This window comes from Nuphar pumila, chromosome 11 (genome assembly GCF_984573655.1).
Source record: "Nuphar pumila chromosome 11, dmNupPumi1.hap1.1, whole genome shotgun sequence".
NCBI lineage: Eukaryota > Viridiplantae > Streptophyta > Magnoliopsida > Nymphaeales > Nymphaeaceae > Nuphar > Nuphar pumila.
The window spans coordinates 19,385,778-19,402,645 of NC_143259.1; the positions used below are offsets into that span (position 1 = coordinate 19,385,778).

Genomic DNA, 16,868 nt, shown 5'->3' on the forward strand with positions numbered 1-16,868 from the left:
ATTCATAATCTAAAACATGTTGCTTACTATATAAATGAGAAAAATCAAATATGTAGGGCTCAATAGATGAAAAGCTTGATACTTATAGAAGGAACACCACCGAAACATGTTGCTTACTATATAAATGAGAAAAATCAAATATGTAGGGCTTAACAGATGAAAAGCTTGATACTTATAGACGGAACACCACCGATCATCATCGGTTGTAGATCCCCATTTTCTCTTTCTCTCTTTATATATATATATATATATATATATATATATATATATATATATATATATATATATATATATATATATATATATATATATATATATATATACCCAAAGTAAAGACGGTTTTAAGGTGCAATAAAAATGCGATAATTATAACAATAAACGACATCTTGAAAATATCGCATTTTCCCAATCTATTTGCTTTTGAAATATCGCCAGATTATCGCTGGTAGCGGGCGAGCGGAGGTAGGGGCGAGCCAGCGTCCTGTGCGACGACTCAAACGCGTGATTTCCATCCCAACCCCCTTTTGTTTCCTTTTTCAGTTTTTCTCTGGTGTGGTGATAATTTGAATCCATCGCCATGGATCCTTCGATCATGAAGTTGCTTGAAGAAGACGAGGTTCGCACGATTCTTCTTCGTCGTTTTGTTTTCTTCTAATTTTGGGGTGAGATGAGCGATGAATCGATGGTTTGGCACCTTTTCTTTTTCCCCCTTTTCAGATTTTGGGTTTTGGGGTGTTTGATTTGGTTTTCTTGATCAGGATGATGAGCACATGCACTCAGGAGCAGATGTTGAGGCGCTCACCGCAGCGCTCAATCGAGATATCGGAGGCGCACCCATCCCTCAAGCATCCACATCTGCGCCAGATTCTGACCCAGGTGAGGGTTTTCTTCTGTTTTTTTTCAGGGTTTTGTATGATACCCATTTTCTATCTTGTGTTGTTTATTGAGTTGAATTGTTCAAATTGAGTTGAGAATATGCTCAGTTTACAGAAATCAGTTTTCTTGATGCCCATCATGTTTTGGGTTTTGATCGACTCCTAGTTTCCCTTTGGTTTTTCTTTTTCTGATCTATGTTTGGCAATCACCACGCGGCGGCGAGATGAGTCGTGTTATATGATGATGGTGTGATGAAATATTGAATTCCACTGCCCAGTTTGCTAGTGCCAAGTCTGTTTTAAGGGTATGGTTGTGTTTGGTCTTATGTGTTTAAGCACATGGGTCTGATTGCAATAGGAATGCTTGTTTTCTTGAAGTATGACGTTTATTTCGTTCGAAAAGTAGGTGACTACGACTTGCTTTCAGTCGTCTCTCTCTGAATTTCGGTCTGTATTGCCCTTCTTTAGCTCACTCCTGTAGTGAAGGAGTTTTTTGTGTGGACCCTTGTGTGCTCTATCGATTGATTTCTTAGGCCATATTTGAGAAAAAGTATCTCCCAAACAAGCCTTGATAAGGTTTTCCATCTCTCTGATAGTTTCGGGAAGAATATGTGCATAACAGTTCGGTTTTACTCAGAACATGATATGCATTGTCTTCCAAACTTGATAGGTGCCTTGTCCCATGGGGACCAACCATCTCCATCTCTTTCTTTTGGACAATGGCAGCGGTCAACACCAGAAGAGGATCATGCTAGGCAACAACATCCAATGAAGGAAGAGCATCAACTTCAGCAAATTCAAGAGGAGCATCCACCTGAGACGGATCAACTAAAACATGGGCCAGATATAGAACATCTGCAACAGAAAAGTGGTCTAAATTCATCAGAAGGTGACCAACCTCTGTCTGACCTGAAGCGAGTTCAAGCTCAGGATGAGCCTGGACGGCCTGAGCAAATCCAGCACCTGTATGCGAAAAATAGTCACTCACTACAATCCAGTACTCCTGCACATGGCCCAGAAAAGGAGGCATTTCAAAAGACCGAGCAATATCCTCAATCGCTACCATCCAGTACCCAGCAAGAGCCAATTGTTCCAAGTAACTCACAGTTGCTTTCTTTGAGTACTCAGCAATCTTCTGTTATGAGCCAGCCCAATAATCCAATTCAGCAGCCCAAACAAAGTTCTATATCTTTTGCCTTGTTGATTCCGGTTATGCTTCCTCACCTTGATAAAGACAGGGCCATGCAGCTATCAACAATTTTTATGAGATTAAGGGTTGGTATATTCACTTATTTATTGGTTTATTTTTGTCTTACCGAACACCTCAGCATGGCTTTGAAATATCCCCTTTCCTTTTTATTATTGGTTTTGCATAGAAAAACGAGGTTACAAAGGAAGACTTTTTAAGAGTTGCTAGAAGCATCGTGGGAGATCAGATGCTCAGAAAGGCAGTTCAACAACTGCAGGAGAAGGCAAGCTATACATGTCATGACTGTAAAAGTTGTATCCGATGACAGAATTCTTAATGGTCTTTGTCTTTTTTTTTTCTTGAATTTATTGGCAGCATGTTCAGTCTCAGAGTTTCCGGAATGCACTGTCAAATCAACCGAACTATCAGTTTCAGTCTTCTGGTTCCTCACAGCATTCTAGTGCTTCTGGTTATAATCATCAACAGATCTCTGAATCTCAATCATTGTCTCATATTCACACCTTAACTCAAAATACGTCTCAAAAGAATTCTCATGACCACCAATCTCAAATCCCAAGTTCAAGCATGCAAATGCAGACGAGCTCATCCCTTCCAACTCCTGAAACCACTGCTCAGAAGTCTAGACAGGGTGGTGACCATCATCCTGATGCGCATGGAGTCTCTTCAAATCAGATGGTCTCTGTTAACGTGAGCCCAGTTACTCAAGAAGGGGAGCCTTCTAAGATCTCATTCCCATCAGTTGATCAGCAACAACAGCAGCATTTGCAGTTTCCACAATCATCTTTTTCAATGTATGGAGGCACAGTGGCTAATTATTACTCGTATGGATTTTCTATGCCATCTGTCAATGCTCAGGGTGCTCCTGCTAAGATGCAGGGTCACGATTCTCAAGTAAGACAAATGGCACACTCCCAAGGAATGGCTTCACCTCAGCTACCATCAACTCAGCCTATGAACATGAAGACTAATCCCAAGCATGATCTGCAAAATGCAAGAAATGAAACTAAGAGATTGCAGGGTGGATCACATCCACAGATGTCTGGCCCATCAGCATTTCAACCAAATCCAGGCATATGGCAAACTCCCTTAGAAAAAGATCTGAAGTGCAGTGGATTATCATCAACGCCACATGTGAAACAGGAGACAACTGATCATGTAGTTGACCATCAGCACAAGCCTTTTTTGCCTGCGCATGGCACTTCTTTCAATCCAATGAATATCGATCCAGGGAAGCCAAGTCATGGTCCAGCGAAGGAGGAAATTTTGGAGAAGCAATCTGGCAGGGTAAACTTCACTGCCCCTGCAAACGTTTTCCCTCCAAACCAGTTTTCAAGTTCTTTGCCCACGCATCTGGAACATGCAATGCAGGTATATCTTCATCATTGCTTCGGTATGACACAACATGATGAAACTGATATGCTTTATTGCATGCTTATTTTTGTATACTTTTAGTGCCTTAAAGGTGTTAAGAAAGATAAGTCATATGGAGGAAAAACAAACTGAAATTTCAGAACCAAATAACTGCATCATTTAGTGAATCACCGGTGTAGAAATCTAAAGATGTTGAATACAGAAGATAAAAAAGAAATAATAAAAATCATATAATGTAAGTCCAAGTATAATACAAGGGAAATGTATGCAATTACATTGAAATAAAGGTAATATTGAGTCAAAATGTACTTGGAAAGACATTCTTTTAAAGTGCATAAAACAAGGGAATTATGCAATGAACAAATAATGGAATGGGTGGAGAACCCAACGCTTAGTAGGACAAGATAGCCTGATGTGCGTCAAACACTTGGCCCAAACCAATCTGGCTTGGACCCAATTTTTTAACCTAAGCCCAATCATGTAGATTCTCAGACTGAAGCTAATGGAGCCAGACCTAGACTCAGGCCTGATTATTCGCAAACCCCAGTAGAAAAATGTGGCATGTTTTAACAGAAAAACATGATCCAACTGAAGATAAAAAGTTGTGGTTTCATAAACAGTTGAATAATGTGCATCTTGGAAAAGTGATGCGGGTATGCAATTTGTGCAACATTAGGGATATCCAAGGAATTAACCAAAAAAGGTTAATTTTTAAGAAAAAAGCTACCACAATTTTATGCATGTCTGCAAAAAAATCTGCAACCCTTTCTTTTCGACATGTTAATACCATCATTCTATCACAATACATATATATATATATATGTCACTTATCAACCATTTTGAGATAAATAAATAAAGATTTTCTGAAAAAGGGATACATAAATAAAGTCAACTAAGTAGTCTAATTGATCTTAATATAATTTGGGTGAATATTAATGTGTAATTCATTGAGAAAGTCAAGCGACATCCTAGATCTCAATCTGATTCTAAAGTTCTATTGGATCATAATCCTTTGATCTGAATGTAGGTTGGAGTCCATTGGTTCTAAAAGCTCTTGCATAAAGTGGGAAATGTGCTTCTAGGAAGCTTGCTTCAAAAGCAAGAAGCACAACACCGCCCAAACTGTTGGGGAAAGCTAGGGCATTCTGCTCCCCAAGCACAAGAAGCTTGGTTCCAGAACATGGGAAGAGTGCTTTCCAAAATTGCCAATTCAGTTCCTGTTTTTCCCTTTGCATGGACCTTAAAAGTCTCATGTTTCCAATTTTGTTTTTTAATTTCTGCTTCTCTTACTGGTGACTGTCAACCGGATATCAGAGGGCAGGTTGGCCGTATTTAAGTCCATCTGTTGGATTTGAGTTAGTCTTATTTGTCTCCATATACTAATGATACCAATGGATAAAGGCCAGTTATAAGAAGGCTTTGCCCAATAGGTTGGATCAACATCACTAGCATTGACTACAAGTCAAGGATGCTGTGTGCTAAGGTAAAACCACCTGAATGGAAAAAGATTTTAATATGCTCAGGATGTTAGGTGATAGCATGCATATAGAAGACAATTCACTAACTACGACAAGTGGGACTCTGTGGATAAAAAAATTCTAAAACCTGTAGCCAAGTGATCTGGGTCAATCATATTTATGATCAGGTGGAGTTCATATCAACTGGATCTAGGTTTGAGAGAGAGAAAGGATAACTGATTAGCTGGTATATATAGTCCCAAACACTTGTTTTATCACCATGCTGTTATTGGAGAAAATGACTAGATCATTCTGATAATGGAAATGTTACATTTTCAATCTGGCAATTGCTTCCTTAATTTAATTCCATTAAGTGAAGTAATGAAAATTGGATTTCACAGACTGGCTGCTTTTCTGTTTATATTATTTCTATATATTGATTTACAACTCTATGACTTAAAAGTTAAAACCTTCTTATTTCCTACTTAAGTTCATCCTTAAAGCAAACCAGGGCCCTTATTTTTATTGGTTTCTCCCTAAGCTCCCTTGAACACAAGTACCTGTTTCCCATCTCCTCAATTTAAATGTCTTTGGTTGATTTTGCTTATTCTTGGTTAAAACTTAAAACCTTCTGTGGCCCTGTTTTAGTCCAAGTCGATTTCTGAGATCAATAGAAGTAAAAGGTATTCAATAAAGGTTTTGACATATCTTGAAAGCTATGTCACACGGACACTCCATTTTTCCCTCCGTACACGTGTCCCCGTGTCAACACCTGGACACGCCATTTTACCCTCCAGACATGCAAGTTTGTATTTTGTTTATAATTTATAATTATATTTTCAGTTTATAACTTTATATTTTCAGTATATAATATAAATTCTAGATATAGCATATATATTTAGATTATATTCAGTTTATTTTGAATTTATTGTATTTATGTGATATTTAATATATATAGCCGTGTCTCCGTACCCAAATTTTTTGAAATTGCCGTGTCGTACCCTCCATACCCGTACCTGCACCCATACCCAGGTGACATATCTTGAAAGGAAGTGCTGCAAACTTATATGCATGATATTATAGGTTAATGTTGGTATTGCGGCTATTGCCTCTGTTTCTATTTCTATGAGATTCCCCCTTAATAATGATTGATGAGTAAGAAAATGGAAATGAAATTTATTACCAAAATTTTCTTTTCCATCTAATACATAATTGTATCATAGAAGATTGTGTTTTCTACCACTTGGTTTCCCATATGCTTGACACTTTATCTTTTTTGCCTGACAGACCCCACCAGCATCTTCTGCCATGGTAAGCCCAGATTTTCACAGTTCGTGACATTTGTTAAATGTGCAACTCATTTGTGGTGCGTCATGAAAGCAGGTGCACGTTCAGACCCCTTCTATGCCTATTCCTGTAGTCACTAACACCAATACAAGGGCACCCTCAAAGAAATCTTCAGTTGGTCAAAAGAAGCCACTTGAATCTGCTACCTCTCCAACACAAGTTCCTGCGTAAAGTCGTAAACTTTCCCATTTGATGGGGTTAACCAGCAACAATTTTCAACATCGTGGATTGAACTGTGTAAAATTTCTTTAATTCTTTATTTTGATTTGCATTGTGTAGTAAAAAGCAAAAGACTTCCGGCGACTATCAGGATCAGAGCATTGACCAGCTTAATGATGTTACTGCAGTCAGTGGTGTGAATCTGAAGGTTTGGTTATTGTGACCAATTTCCTATGGAAGCTTTGTTACTTTATAATATCCAAAGCTCTTGGAATAGCATCTTGTGAATCCATTTTTGATGGATGCAACCATCCATCAACTTTTTCTTGGAGTAGGAAGAGGAGGAGCAACTGCTTTCAGCACCTAAAGAGGAAAGTCGAGCTTCAGAAGCAATGCGAAGAGTTGTCCAAGAAGAGGAAGAAAGGCTAATTCTACAAAGGGGCCCATTACAGAGAAAAGTAGCACAAATCAGTTACAGATCCAATCCTTTACATAAATTCTGTATCCATAAGAATTTCATTTTTGAGCCCTTAAGGACATGTTTGATGGCCGAGACTACTCCCATTTTGATATAGATCCCAATGATCCCATCAAATTCATGATTTTTCTCCTCCACTTTTGGGCAGTTAAGGGAGAAAAACTCTGTAAAAATTGGGTGAGAAAAGGGGGCTGTCCAACTTTTTTGTCTCTGCCATCAAACATGCTGTAAAGGAAGCCACCTTTTGCAAAATATAAGCTTAATTTTGGTGCTTGTGGCAGTGGCTATATCTGGTATAAAGAATGCTAGTGGTGATGTCAACCGTTGTTTATCCATGGTAAGATAGTAGCATATTGTATCCCTCTTTCATGTTGTGCAGCAGTGCTCACTGTGCTGGTGTTTCTCCAATTTAGTGTGTTGAGGAGTGCTTGCGAGGGTTGATATGTAAGCTTATAAGGATATCAAAACAGGTTAGTTTCTTTAGATATGCACCAAAGAATTGCATTTTTTCTTGAGGATGTTTGGTTGGTTGCCATCAATTAATCTTTTTTTGCTTATCTGTTGATTCTGTTGGCAATTAGTTGATGGCTTTATTTAGAAAACAATGCATTTTACCAATGCTCTGCTGAAGTTGTTCAAGTGATTACTTTTCATTTTGCTTTCTTGATGTTGTTCTTAGAGGGCTGATCTTGAAAGGGCGAGACACAAAGTTGTGGTTACTTCAGATGTTCGGCGACAGATTCTGTTAATGAATCGGAAAGCAAAAGAAGAATGGGAGAAAAAACATGCTGAAGAAGCTGAGAAGCTCCGAAAACAGAATGATGTATGTATCCCAAAGGTTCCATGATAACTTGGGAAAACTTTATTCAAGGTTTTGGAAGTTGTGGATTCATATTTTAAGTACTGCTATTCTTACCACTATGGTCATAGGATAGTTTCATGAAAGCTAAGTTGGCCCAGTGTCTTGGGCACATCAGCTATTCAGCTTGCTTTAATCTCTTTGGCTATCATCCTTTTCATTGGATATCAAATGATTTTGATCAAGGCCACTTTTTGCCATATCAAGTCACTTGATTCTTTTTGTGAGTTCATCACATTGATTTAGTTTATGACATATCAGACGTCAAGCTGTCTTTTGGCATTAAAACTTTGATCATGGCAACCTTAAGCCTGTGATATTATGAAGATACATCTTATGAATATGAAGTCAGGTGGTCTTGTTCTTTTATATTGCTGTCTGCTATTTTATTTGTCCTTTTTCTGATATTCCTTACAAGTTTTCTTAAGCCCTTTTATAATATTCCTTGCAATGAGAAACAACATTTAAGTGATATGCATACAATTTGTCCTTTTGTGATATGCAAACAACATTTAGGTGATAAGACAATAGACATCTGCTAACATTTGCAGGCTTCCCAGGAAACCTTGAATTGTTGGCACATATTATGTTTTCCTAAAAAGGGTTGCATGATTTTAAGTGTATTATATGTATATTTTGAATGGAGCACTTCATTGTTTTCTTTAAGTTTGGCAATTTTGTCTTCCTTAATAAGTTGTGGAACCATTAGGGTATTTCTTTGTTTGACATGTCAGCATGCTTGTATGTTCTCATATCCATCTTCTGATGCCTTGGTTGGATCTGTAATGTATATTATGATAGCATTACTGTAAAATTAACAACAAATTGAATTAGAGAATCTTGAATTAATTGTCACTTATGAACATAGGCTGAGGGAAATACTGCAACAGATGCGGAAAAGGATGAAGTTCGAGTTAAATCTGTCAAGGTATTCACACTGAAAGAAAAACCAATTGCTTCCTACTCTTGTAAGAAGGATTAAATGCTAGCTCGCTGATCCTTTGGGATTTTACTGTACGTTTGCAGGCAAACAAGGAAGAAGATGACAAGATGCGAGCAACTGCAGCAAATGTTGCTGCCCGAGCAGCTGTAGGAGGAGATGACATGCTATCGAAATGGCAACTCATGGCTGAACAGGCAAGACAAAAGCGTGAGGGTGGAATTGATGGAGCATCTGGTATTCATGCAAGCAAGGACGTGAACCGTAAGGCTTTGACAATCTCTGGAAGGGCGATCAACAATTCTGAGAACCAAGCAGATAGCAGAACACCCTCAGGAGCTGCATATGGTACATACATTGTGAACCATATCTTATTTTTGTTATGATAATTGATAAAAAATATCACATTGATACATTAGAATAATATTACAGTGACAGAAAGCTGATGTGGAACTTAGTAGTTTGAAATCAGCCCAATTTGTGAAATTGAGGATGCAGCATGGGTGTAATCATTCATGTCTTTTGTTAAAATATATGTGTGTATATGTGTACTTATGTATATATACATATATTCATATATTTTATTTTCAGTCTTGTAATAGTTAAATGCCCTATAGGGGCATTTCTGTCTTTTCACATGTAATAAATACTGTTTATTAAAACAGTAATTTCCCTTTTTATTATTTTTATTTTTTATTTTTTTCTAATGTAATTAGGGAGGCCATTGGGGGCTCTATGGTCATTTAAGACCATAGAGTCGTTGGGGCTCCCAACAGTCATAAATATAACCGTTGGGAGCTCCCAACGACACTTTTGGGAGCTTTGAAGGGTCTCCCCCTCTTGTCTTATTTTGTGTATAAATAAGGTTCTTCTCCCCCTATTCTTCTCATGCTTTTCCCAAGCATGTATTCAATAAAGAATATATTTTTTACTTGCTGGTGTTGCCCTTTGTTGGCTCTTTGTATTGTCTCATAGTGGACTTGTGCTTATGCACTTTTGTGCTTATGTTGTGTCTTTGTATTGTCCACTCTTGGACTTGTATATGCTTTTGCACTTTGTTTTTATAATTTCGCATACTTGATTACATCTTTGTCAATCTCCTAACTGATATGTTGGCTTTTCAGTTGTGAGCCTAGCCCACCTATCATGCAGAGTATTGTGAATTTGAACCCACACGTTGGTTGCTTAGAATGGTAGTACTGTGATGTGAAGTTTATCTGGAGCTTTTGGAATCCAAAAGAAAGATATCCTTCAAGACATGTGTCCAAGACAAGTTCTCGAATAATCTAAAATATTCAGTGGTAGAAAATATGCTTATTGGTTAGAGTTGGATCCCTATATATAGGACTATAGGCTTCATTAGCAGGACAAAACAGTTGACAAGAACAACTTGTCTCTGATAATGCCAAACAAATGATATGGCTCACATCCTGCACTCATTCTCCAACAACAAGATACGCTAGAGGAATTGAAAGTTGATCTGAGTTGATAAAGACTACACAACTTGGCTGGAGTCCATTTGTTGCTCACTCTGTATGAATCTGCAATCCGATGTGCCATGCTGAGTTCATTGTAAGCTTAAGAGTTTCCATCGAGGATTTTATGTCTCTTCCGTTGAGTTGCACCAAGTTTATACAAGTTGGTGAGATTTTTCATGGATTCAACCTATTATTGAGAAAGTGTTTTAGTCTACAGAGGCAGTGGTGGCTAGTCTTGGAATTAACTCTAGTCTTGAGTTGTGTTGCCAGGGCTTTTTAACTCTAGCTATAGGCACTGAAAGCATTGCACTTAGTCCCATAAGGGTGTTCCTTTCACTTTCTTCAAAAGCTGATTCTTTTCTTTTTTCTCCAACCCATACTCTTATCATTTTGTTAAATTTTTAAGCTTTGCATGCTTCTTTTTTTTGGATTAAGATGGTTTCTGGGTCACTCACTAAAAGACTCATCTATTGTTTGAGCAGTTTCATAAAATGGAGAAACCAAAGATTTGTAGGGAACCATGAAGAGAAGAAAGGTTCCATGAAAGTCATCCCAATAAGTTCTCATCAGTCAATAAAAAAAGATTAGAAAGAAAACATTGTTTTTCTCTAGCTCAAATGTTTGACTAACCCTGTTCTAGAAAGCAAGTTGTAGTACTCTACAAACAGTACCTGTGTGTGTGTGAAAGATATTGTTGTGATCTAGCGTAGTGATTCTTTTAGCAGGGTGACCTCAAATTTTAAATGCATGTAATTATGAATCTGCATGTTTGTATGGCAGCATATGATGATCACTTGATTTGAGTCTTCATTTTGTTCACTTCTCTGTTGAGATCTAGAAGTAGTTTTAACAAGATGATTATCATTTTGAAATTATATGAAATGAAGTGAGCCACTTGGAATTCTGCTCAGCTACCGACCTATTCAGTATATGTGAGATTCTTTACAAGTTTGTTGCAACTGATGATCCATCTCAAACATGAGGGGCAATGCTTATTGCTTGTTATATTTAGCACATTCCATTTCCTCCACTCCCTTCCCCCCCCCCCCCCCCCCCCCCCCCCCACCCACCCACCCACCCACCCACACGGTCGCAGTGTGAGTTCAGTCCCATCTGATAGCTCAGGCCTGAACTGATGCACGAGGTTTTCCTTCTCTTTTCCAGTTTTGTGTGTTTGTTGTGTGGTCATAGGGGTGTTGTATTTTGTTCACTATGACATCTTAGCCTGCTTGGACTTGGGTCAAGCTCAGCAACCTGATCCTGAGCTTAAGAAAATGTGCTTGTTTGGAGCCTGAACTTGAGCTAGCATTGACCAGATAGTAAGTGGAGCACCAAAGTGGGGAAGATCGGGTCATTTGAGTAAATGTACAACTGCTATCTCTTGAGGTTCTTGTCTGGCAGCATGCGTGATGGCTTGAATAAATTCTTTTACTCAACTTGCTTTTTGGCGTCCCAGCATATTATCTTGTGGGAGTTTTCTTATGTTAGTCATTCATAATGGTGACATGGTTGCTACGGGTTTTGAATTATTTAGCTTACTTTATCTTCGATGAAGGTTTAATTGATTTCGTTGGTACATGATATGCAGGTAGAAGCTTTGGGAGGAGCCCAATTGCAATGAGTCAAGCCAAAGTAGCGAGGACCATCTCCATCAAGGATGTGATCTCTCTTCTAGAGAGAGAGCCTCAAATGGCTAAGTCTACATTACTCTACCGTTTGTACGAATGGATGCACAATGACACAACTGAAAAAGAAGGGGAAACATCATAATATCGTGTATGTGCGTTATATATATATATATATATATATATATATATATATATATATATATATATGTATATATATATATATTTGCTACCAACAAAGGTAAGAAACTAATGAGCTAGAAATCATAGGTGCAAGTTGTATAGACTCAATCTAACCACGTAGATGTGTTCAACATGGTATCAAGCCTTGGATCATGTAAATTTTGGCACATTGTGGGTGGTTGATTTTTTGACTCCTTTAAAAACCAAATTACTTGTCATAATCAGATGATTCAAAAAATGTCTTCTACTAAACAAACCATGTAGACTACATAGTTAACATTTGATTTACAAAATTAATGGAAATTTTTGAAGAAAAGAGTGATTTCTTAGCCAATATTTACCCTATATATAAACATTTCTTGTTTTATTCAACTCTCTCTCTCTCTATATATATATATATATATATATATATATATAGGTGCCTGAAGTTTTTTGTGCCAATAGCCTGCAAACCGAGCTTGGATAGGGGTTTTCAGGTTGTGTTTTCAAAAGTTTGACCCCATGATCGATTTGCTAGAACATCACACTTGGATCATTTTTTGAAAAGAAAATGATTTTTTAAGCATTGAATATTTTTTAAAATTGTAGACCATTGATTTTTAAATCTTATGAAAACCTAATTTCGTGTTGGAATTAGACGATCAAAAAGTTGATTCCCACAAAATCAAGCATTTATATCACACCTCTACCTCTAGGGTCAGATTTTAGAATCTTATAAAAACGTAATTTGGTGTTGGAATTAGACAATAAAAAAAGGCGATTCTCACAAAATCAAGCATCTAGATCACATCTGTAGGGTCAGATTTTAGAAAAAATAAAAACACTATTTTTAAAGCTTGACCCATCACTATATATATATATATATATATTGAAACCCATATTGGTATGGTTTAAAAATAAAGAAGCCTTTGATAAACGTAAATATGGTGTCTAAAAGAGTTTTTTCAAAATCTCCTACTGCATTACCTATACCCAAAATCATCCCTGTCGGAACTCTATTCTCAAAATCACCCCCATCTCTTTTTGTCATTGAGACAAATATATCCTTCTGTTGACGTAAAATTGAATCGTGGTCAAACATTGGTCGTGGCTAAGTGATCAGTGAAATGGTCAATGTACCCCTGCTCCCAGATGCGTCTCTGTTCGTGCACATCTCCTGCACTCTTTCAGGCTGCATGCTTTCTAGAATCTTTCTGGGCTCACCATCTTCTCTGGTGTCATCATCTCTAAGAACTAAAAACCACAAATTAGTGATATGTGCAGTCAATAGAATGCCATATAGGCTATATGATGGTCATCTCCTCTGACTGCGCCATTGGTTCGTGAGTTTTTTTGCTTTTTCTGTTCGAGAGTCAATTGCCGCTTGACAGAGTTTAGGTTGATATTTGTGGTCTGTGGAAAGCATGATCTCTAATGTGTTCTTTATTGATAACGGAAAGAAACAAACCAATGGTTTGCAATCATTGTGTACACTTGAAAGATGATAATATAAAAGGCAGTGGCAGCGTTAGTGTGGTAGTGGTGATGGTGGTGGCAATAATGCTTGTAGCAGGGGCAACCATGGTTCTTCGCAGGGTTTGGTGGAGGTGATTGTAATAACCCCAACTCATACCCCTTAAAAATGCAAATTTTTTTTAAAATCAATTATGGAAATATTCTCAGAGACCCGGGCCTTTAAAGTTTCACTCTCAATTGGATATTCAAACACACTACAAAAGATCTTACATTTATCATCTCATACCATAACAACTCGTTATTTATTCATTATGAAAGAAAGAGTATCTAACAGTAATTGCAAAAGATATATCAGAGTTATTTTAAATAACATGAAAGTAAATAAAGAAAAAGATTGAGTCACGCTGTCCGTCTTTGATATGTCTAGCAAAAGTATGACACTCGTAGCTCTACCAGAAGCTAGTTGCTTCATTGATCCTCTGCAGCTGCGAAAATCATAAAAGTAAGGGTGTCAGAAATTCAAAAAATTCTGCGTATAGGTACCTCTAATAAAATAAATGAGCATAAAGAATAGAGATAAGATTTTATACAATAACTTAGAGGTATGCAATTATGACAAATTCATACGCAATTAAACATTCATACAATAGGGAACAATTATTAAGTATGAAAGAAATATTTGATAAATAACAAGAATCATAAATTTAGCCACAAAACCATTTAGCATGCTTTAAGGAACAATATTATGCATTCACCAACATGTAACAATTAAGAGAACAGGTAAACATGCATGTTCTAATGCATAGCAGGAATATGCATGATTTCAGTGCAATCATTGAGTGAATTATTATCTTTCATTATAGTTTCTTTTTATGTGCATGTCCCTATTAAATGCACACAATTTAAGTTTCTCTTTTTAATTACCGTTGCCCGAGGATACATCAAAATTGTACAATTTCTCGAGGTCAAGTAGGGTTCTCAGGATAACTTAACACACAAGTTGTATTTTATTACTGAGTTTCAAACTTAGCTCTCGACCGAATCACCTTCGGAACATTAGACCCCCACATCTAATGTCGGGACACTACGGACCTCCACATCCAATAGTGTCACTTTCTTAGTATACCAAAATAACAGTTGTGTCAAATACACCACCCCCAAGTCAAGTGACGGCCTCTCCCCTAAAATCGTGACAAGGAGAAAAAACCTCAATATCGGGTTCAGGGATAATAAGTAAAGCACATAGAATTTTTTGTATCCTTGTGGTCCCCCAAAACCGAATCTCTAAGATGTTCATTCTTTCGATGAAAGACCTCAGATCATATATTAAATTGTTCTTATTCATTATCTTTTTATTAAAAGCCAATAATTAAGTTCTGCAATTTAGCATGCAAAAGCAAGGCAAAAGCTTGCATCTACCCGTGCGGGAACCATCACGAGACTTTCGCCTGTGGAAACACATAGAACAGTGCATTACATTATAATAAAAATAGTTATAATTTTTACCATGCATTTAAAAGTAAATAAAGAAAGAGCGAACCAATGCTCAAGGCTCTCCAGACCTGTGATGATTCACGTGGATCATCAATGCACCATATGCAAAAATTATAGCAATATGTTATGTATAACGCAAATCACATGTTTCAAATGCATATTCATATATGCAAACCATCATCATGCGTATAGAGCAGAAACATTCATAAGCATGTATTCAGTTAATTCATATGCATAATTATGTAGAGTGCATCCTTTCATTTGCATACACGTATTCCCGCCAATGCATGCTTCCTTTGAATGTGCTTGCTCATGTGAATGCATATGCCCATCAAGAGTGCATATTCATGTCAATTACATAATCTCAATAAATTTTCATGTACACGTCAATGCACATTCTCATTCTCTTTTGCATAACCATAGCAATGCATGTTATGATTAAATTCTGCATGTATTTAGTAAAAAAGCATATACATTTTTTTCATCAAGTGTATATGTACCTGTCACTACACTATTCCACCTTAGAATAAACATATACACACCTCAAAACACACTCACTGTTAATGAATTGTCTCACTGGAATAAACAATAGTGCCTACACAGCACAATGCAAGAGAACTCTTTGTAACCCAAGACTTAATCACCTGTAGACATGTATATATATTCTTTTTTTTTGTGTTATAAAGAGGTTCACACCTAGTTGGATGAGGTTTCAAAAAAATAGGCCCAGCCGACCCTAGTCGGTTGGGTAGGGTCTCGCCCAAACTCGGGCAGGGCCTGGCAGTGGGCTGCCTGGCCTGTCCCAGTCCTGCCAGCGCTAGACTGGGTCTGACAGGCCCTTGCCAACCCGAGCCAGCCCAGCCGACCCAGTCGGCTGGGTCTGACAGCCCATACACAGGCCCAACCTGGGCCTGTGTGTGTGTGTGTTGTCAGGGCATGGCTGACAGCCCCACAAGTTTTTGACCAAAATAAACAAAAAAAATCATTTAAAAAAAATATTTTTTTCTCTCTGCTACTGGACCTGAGTCGTCTCAACTGAGTCACTCAGCTGAGCCCTGTGGCTCAACAGGCCCTGCCAGACCAGCTGGGTTCAGCCTAGCCGAGCCTGGCAGACCTGTCAAGGTATTGATAGGTCTGGCCATACCGTGAGGTCCAAAAACAGACGCATCGAGGTCCCCTACTGACCCGGTTTTCCCTCTTAAAAAAAAACCTGTAGATTTATATGAATGAAGGCAAGCATTAAAATATCACCATATTTGTACATGCCTGGATTTACAGATTTATCATTCCATATGCATGTTTAACATTGATCCAATTCACATAAAGCTACAAACAAAATCAACCTTGTACATATTCAAAAAACTTAGCATGGGCATTAAGCCTACCTGTGAGTTCTTATTCAACACACATGCATATATATATATATATATATATATATATATATATATATATATATATATATATATATATTGAAAAATACATGCACACAATAAGGTTTCACATATATTTATCTTGATCCACCCATAGGAACATCGATTGCCACAAGGACTAGGCATCAAACGAATGCATATACATTACTTAAAAAATCTGTTTTTAACACAAAAATAAGTATGTAAAGAAATTTTATTTTTGAAGGATGAAAAGAGTCAAAAACACATACATAGAAGGGGATCCATGGGTCCTCTTCTGTATATCTTAAAGTGATCACATAGATCTACTCTTTTATCATGGTTTTAGACCATGGTATAACATAAGAATCGAATCGGTATTCGATTTCTCACTTATGTCAAAAGAAAAGACCTGTACCTTTGCGTGGATCAAACAAAACGAGAAAAATGATGGTGAAAAAGGGGTTGGGCTGTTGAAGAAGACTCTCCTTTTTCCTCTCCTTACCTTTCTCTCTCTTTCTCTCTCTTTCCCTTTCCCTTTCTTTATCT

General features: G+C 37.4%; 1 protein-coding gene across 2 annotated transcripts; it reads left to right on the forward strand.

The window, feature by feature from the left end:
* Positions 1 to 444: 444 nt before the first annotated feature.
* LOC149822147 (transcription initiation factor TFIID subunit 4b-like) lies at positions 445 to 12,190 on the forward strand. Of its 2 annotated transcripts, none has more exons than XM_089980918.1 (15): positions 445 to 616; positions 759 to 876; positions 1,546 to 2,150; positions 2,252 to 2,347; positions 2,440 to 3,453; positions 6,201 to 6,224; positions 6,297 to 6,427; positions 6,540 to 6,627; positions 6,755 to 6,890; positions 7,179 to 7,234; positions 7,311 to 7,367; positions 7,577 to 7,720; positions 8,625 to 8,684; positions 8,783 to 9,044; positions 11,763 to 12,190. In XM_089980918.1, exons 1-15 carry the CDS (start codon positions 578 to 580, stop codon positions 11,942 to 11,944), a joined length of 3,012 nt encoding a protein of 1,003 aa, XP_089837044.1. In that variant the 5' UTR covers positions 445 to 577; the 3' UTR covers positions 11,945 to 12,190. The 2 variants fall into 2 exon arrangements, with proteins under 2 accessions (XP_089837044.1, XP_089837043.1); XM_089980917.1 differs by having other exon boundaries at positions 447 to 616; positions 6,294 to 6,427.
* The last annotated feature ends 4,678 nt before the right edge of the window (positions 12,191 to 16,868 follow it).

What these genes read in the sequence shown, in the direction of transcription:
- LOC149822147 (XM_089980917.1), top strand. Translation starts at nt 578, where the DNA reads ATGGATCCTTCGATCATGAAGTTGCTTGAAGAAGACGAG. An exon ending in TGCGCCAGATTCTGACCCAG is followed by an intron (nt 877 to 1,545) that starts GTGAGGGTTTTC and finishes CAAACTTGATAG; the next exon opens with GTGCCTTGTCCCATGGGGAC. An exon ending in TCAACCGTTGTTTATCCATG is followed by an intron (nt 7,235 to 7,310) that starts GTAAGATAGTAG and finishes TCTCCAATTTAG; the next exon opens with TGTGTTGAGGAGTGCTTGCG.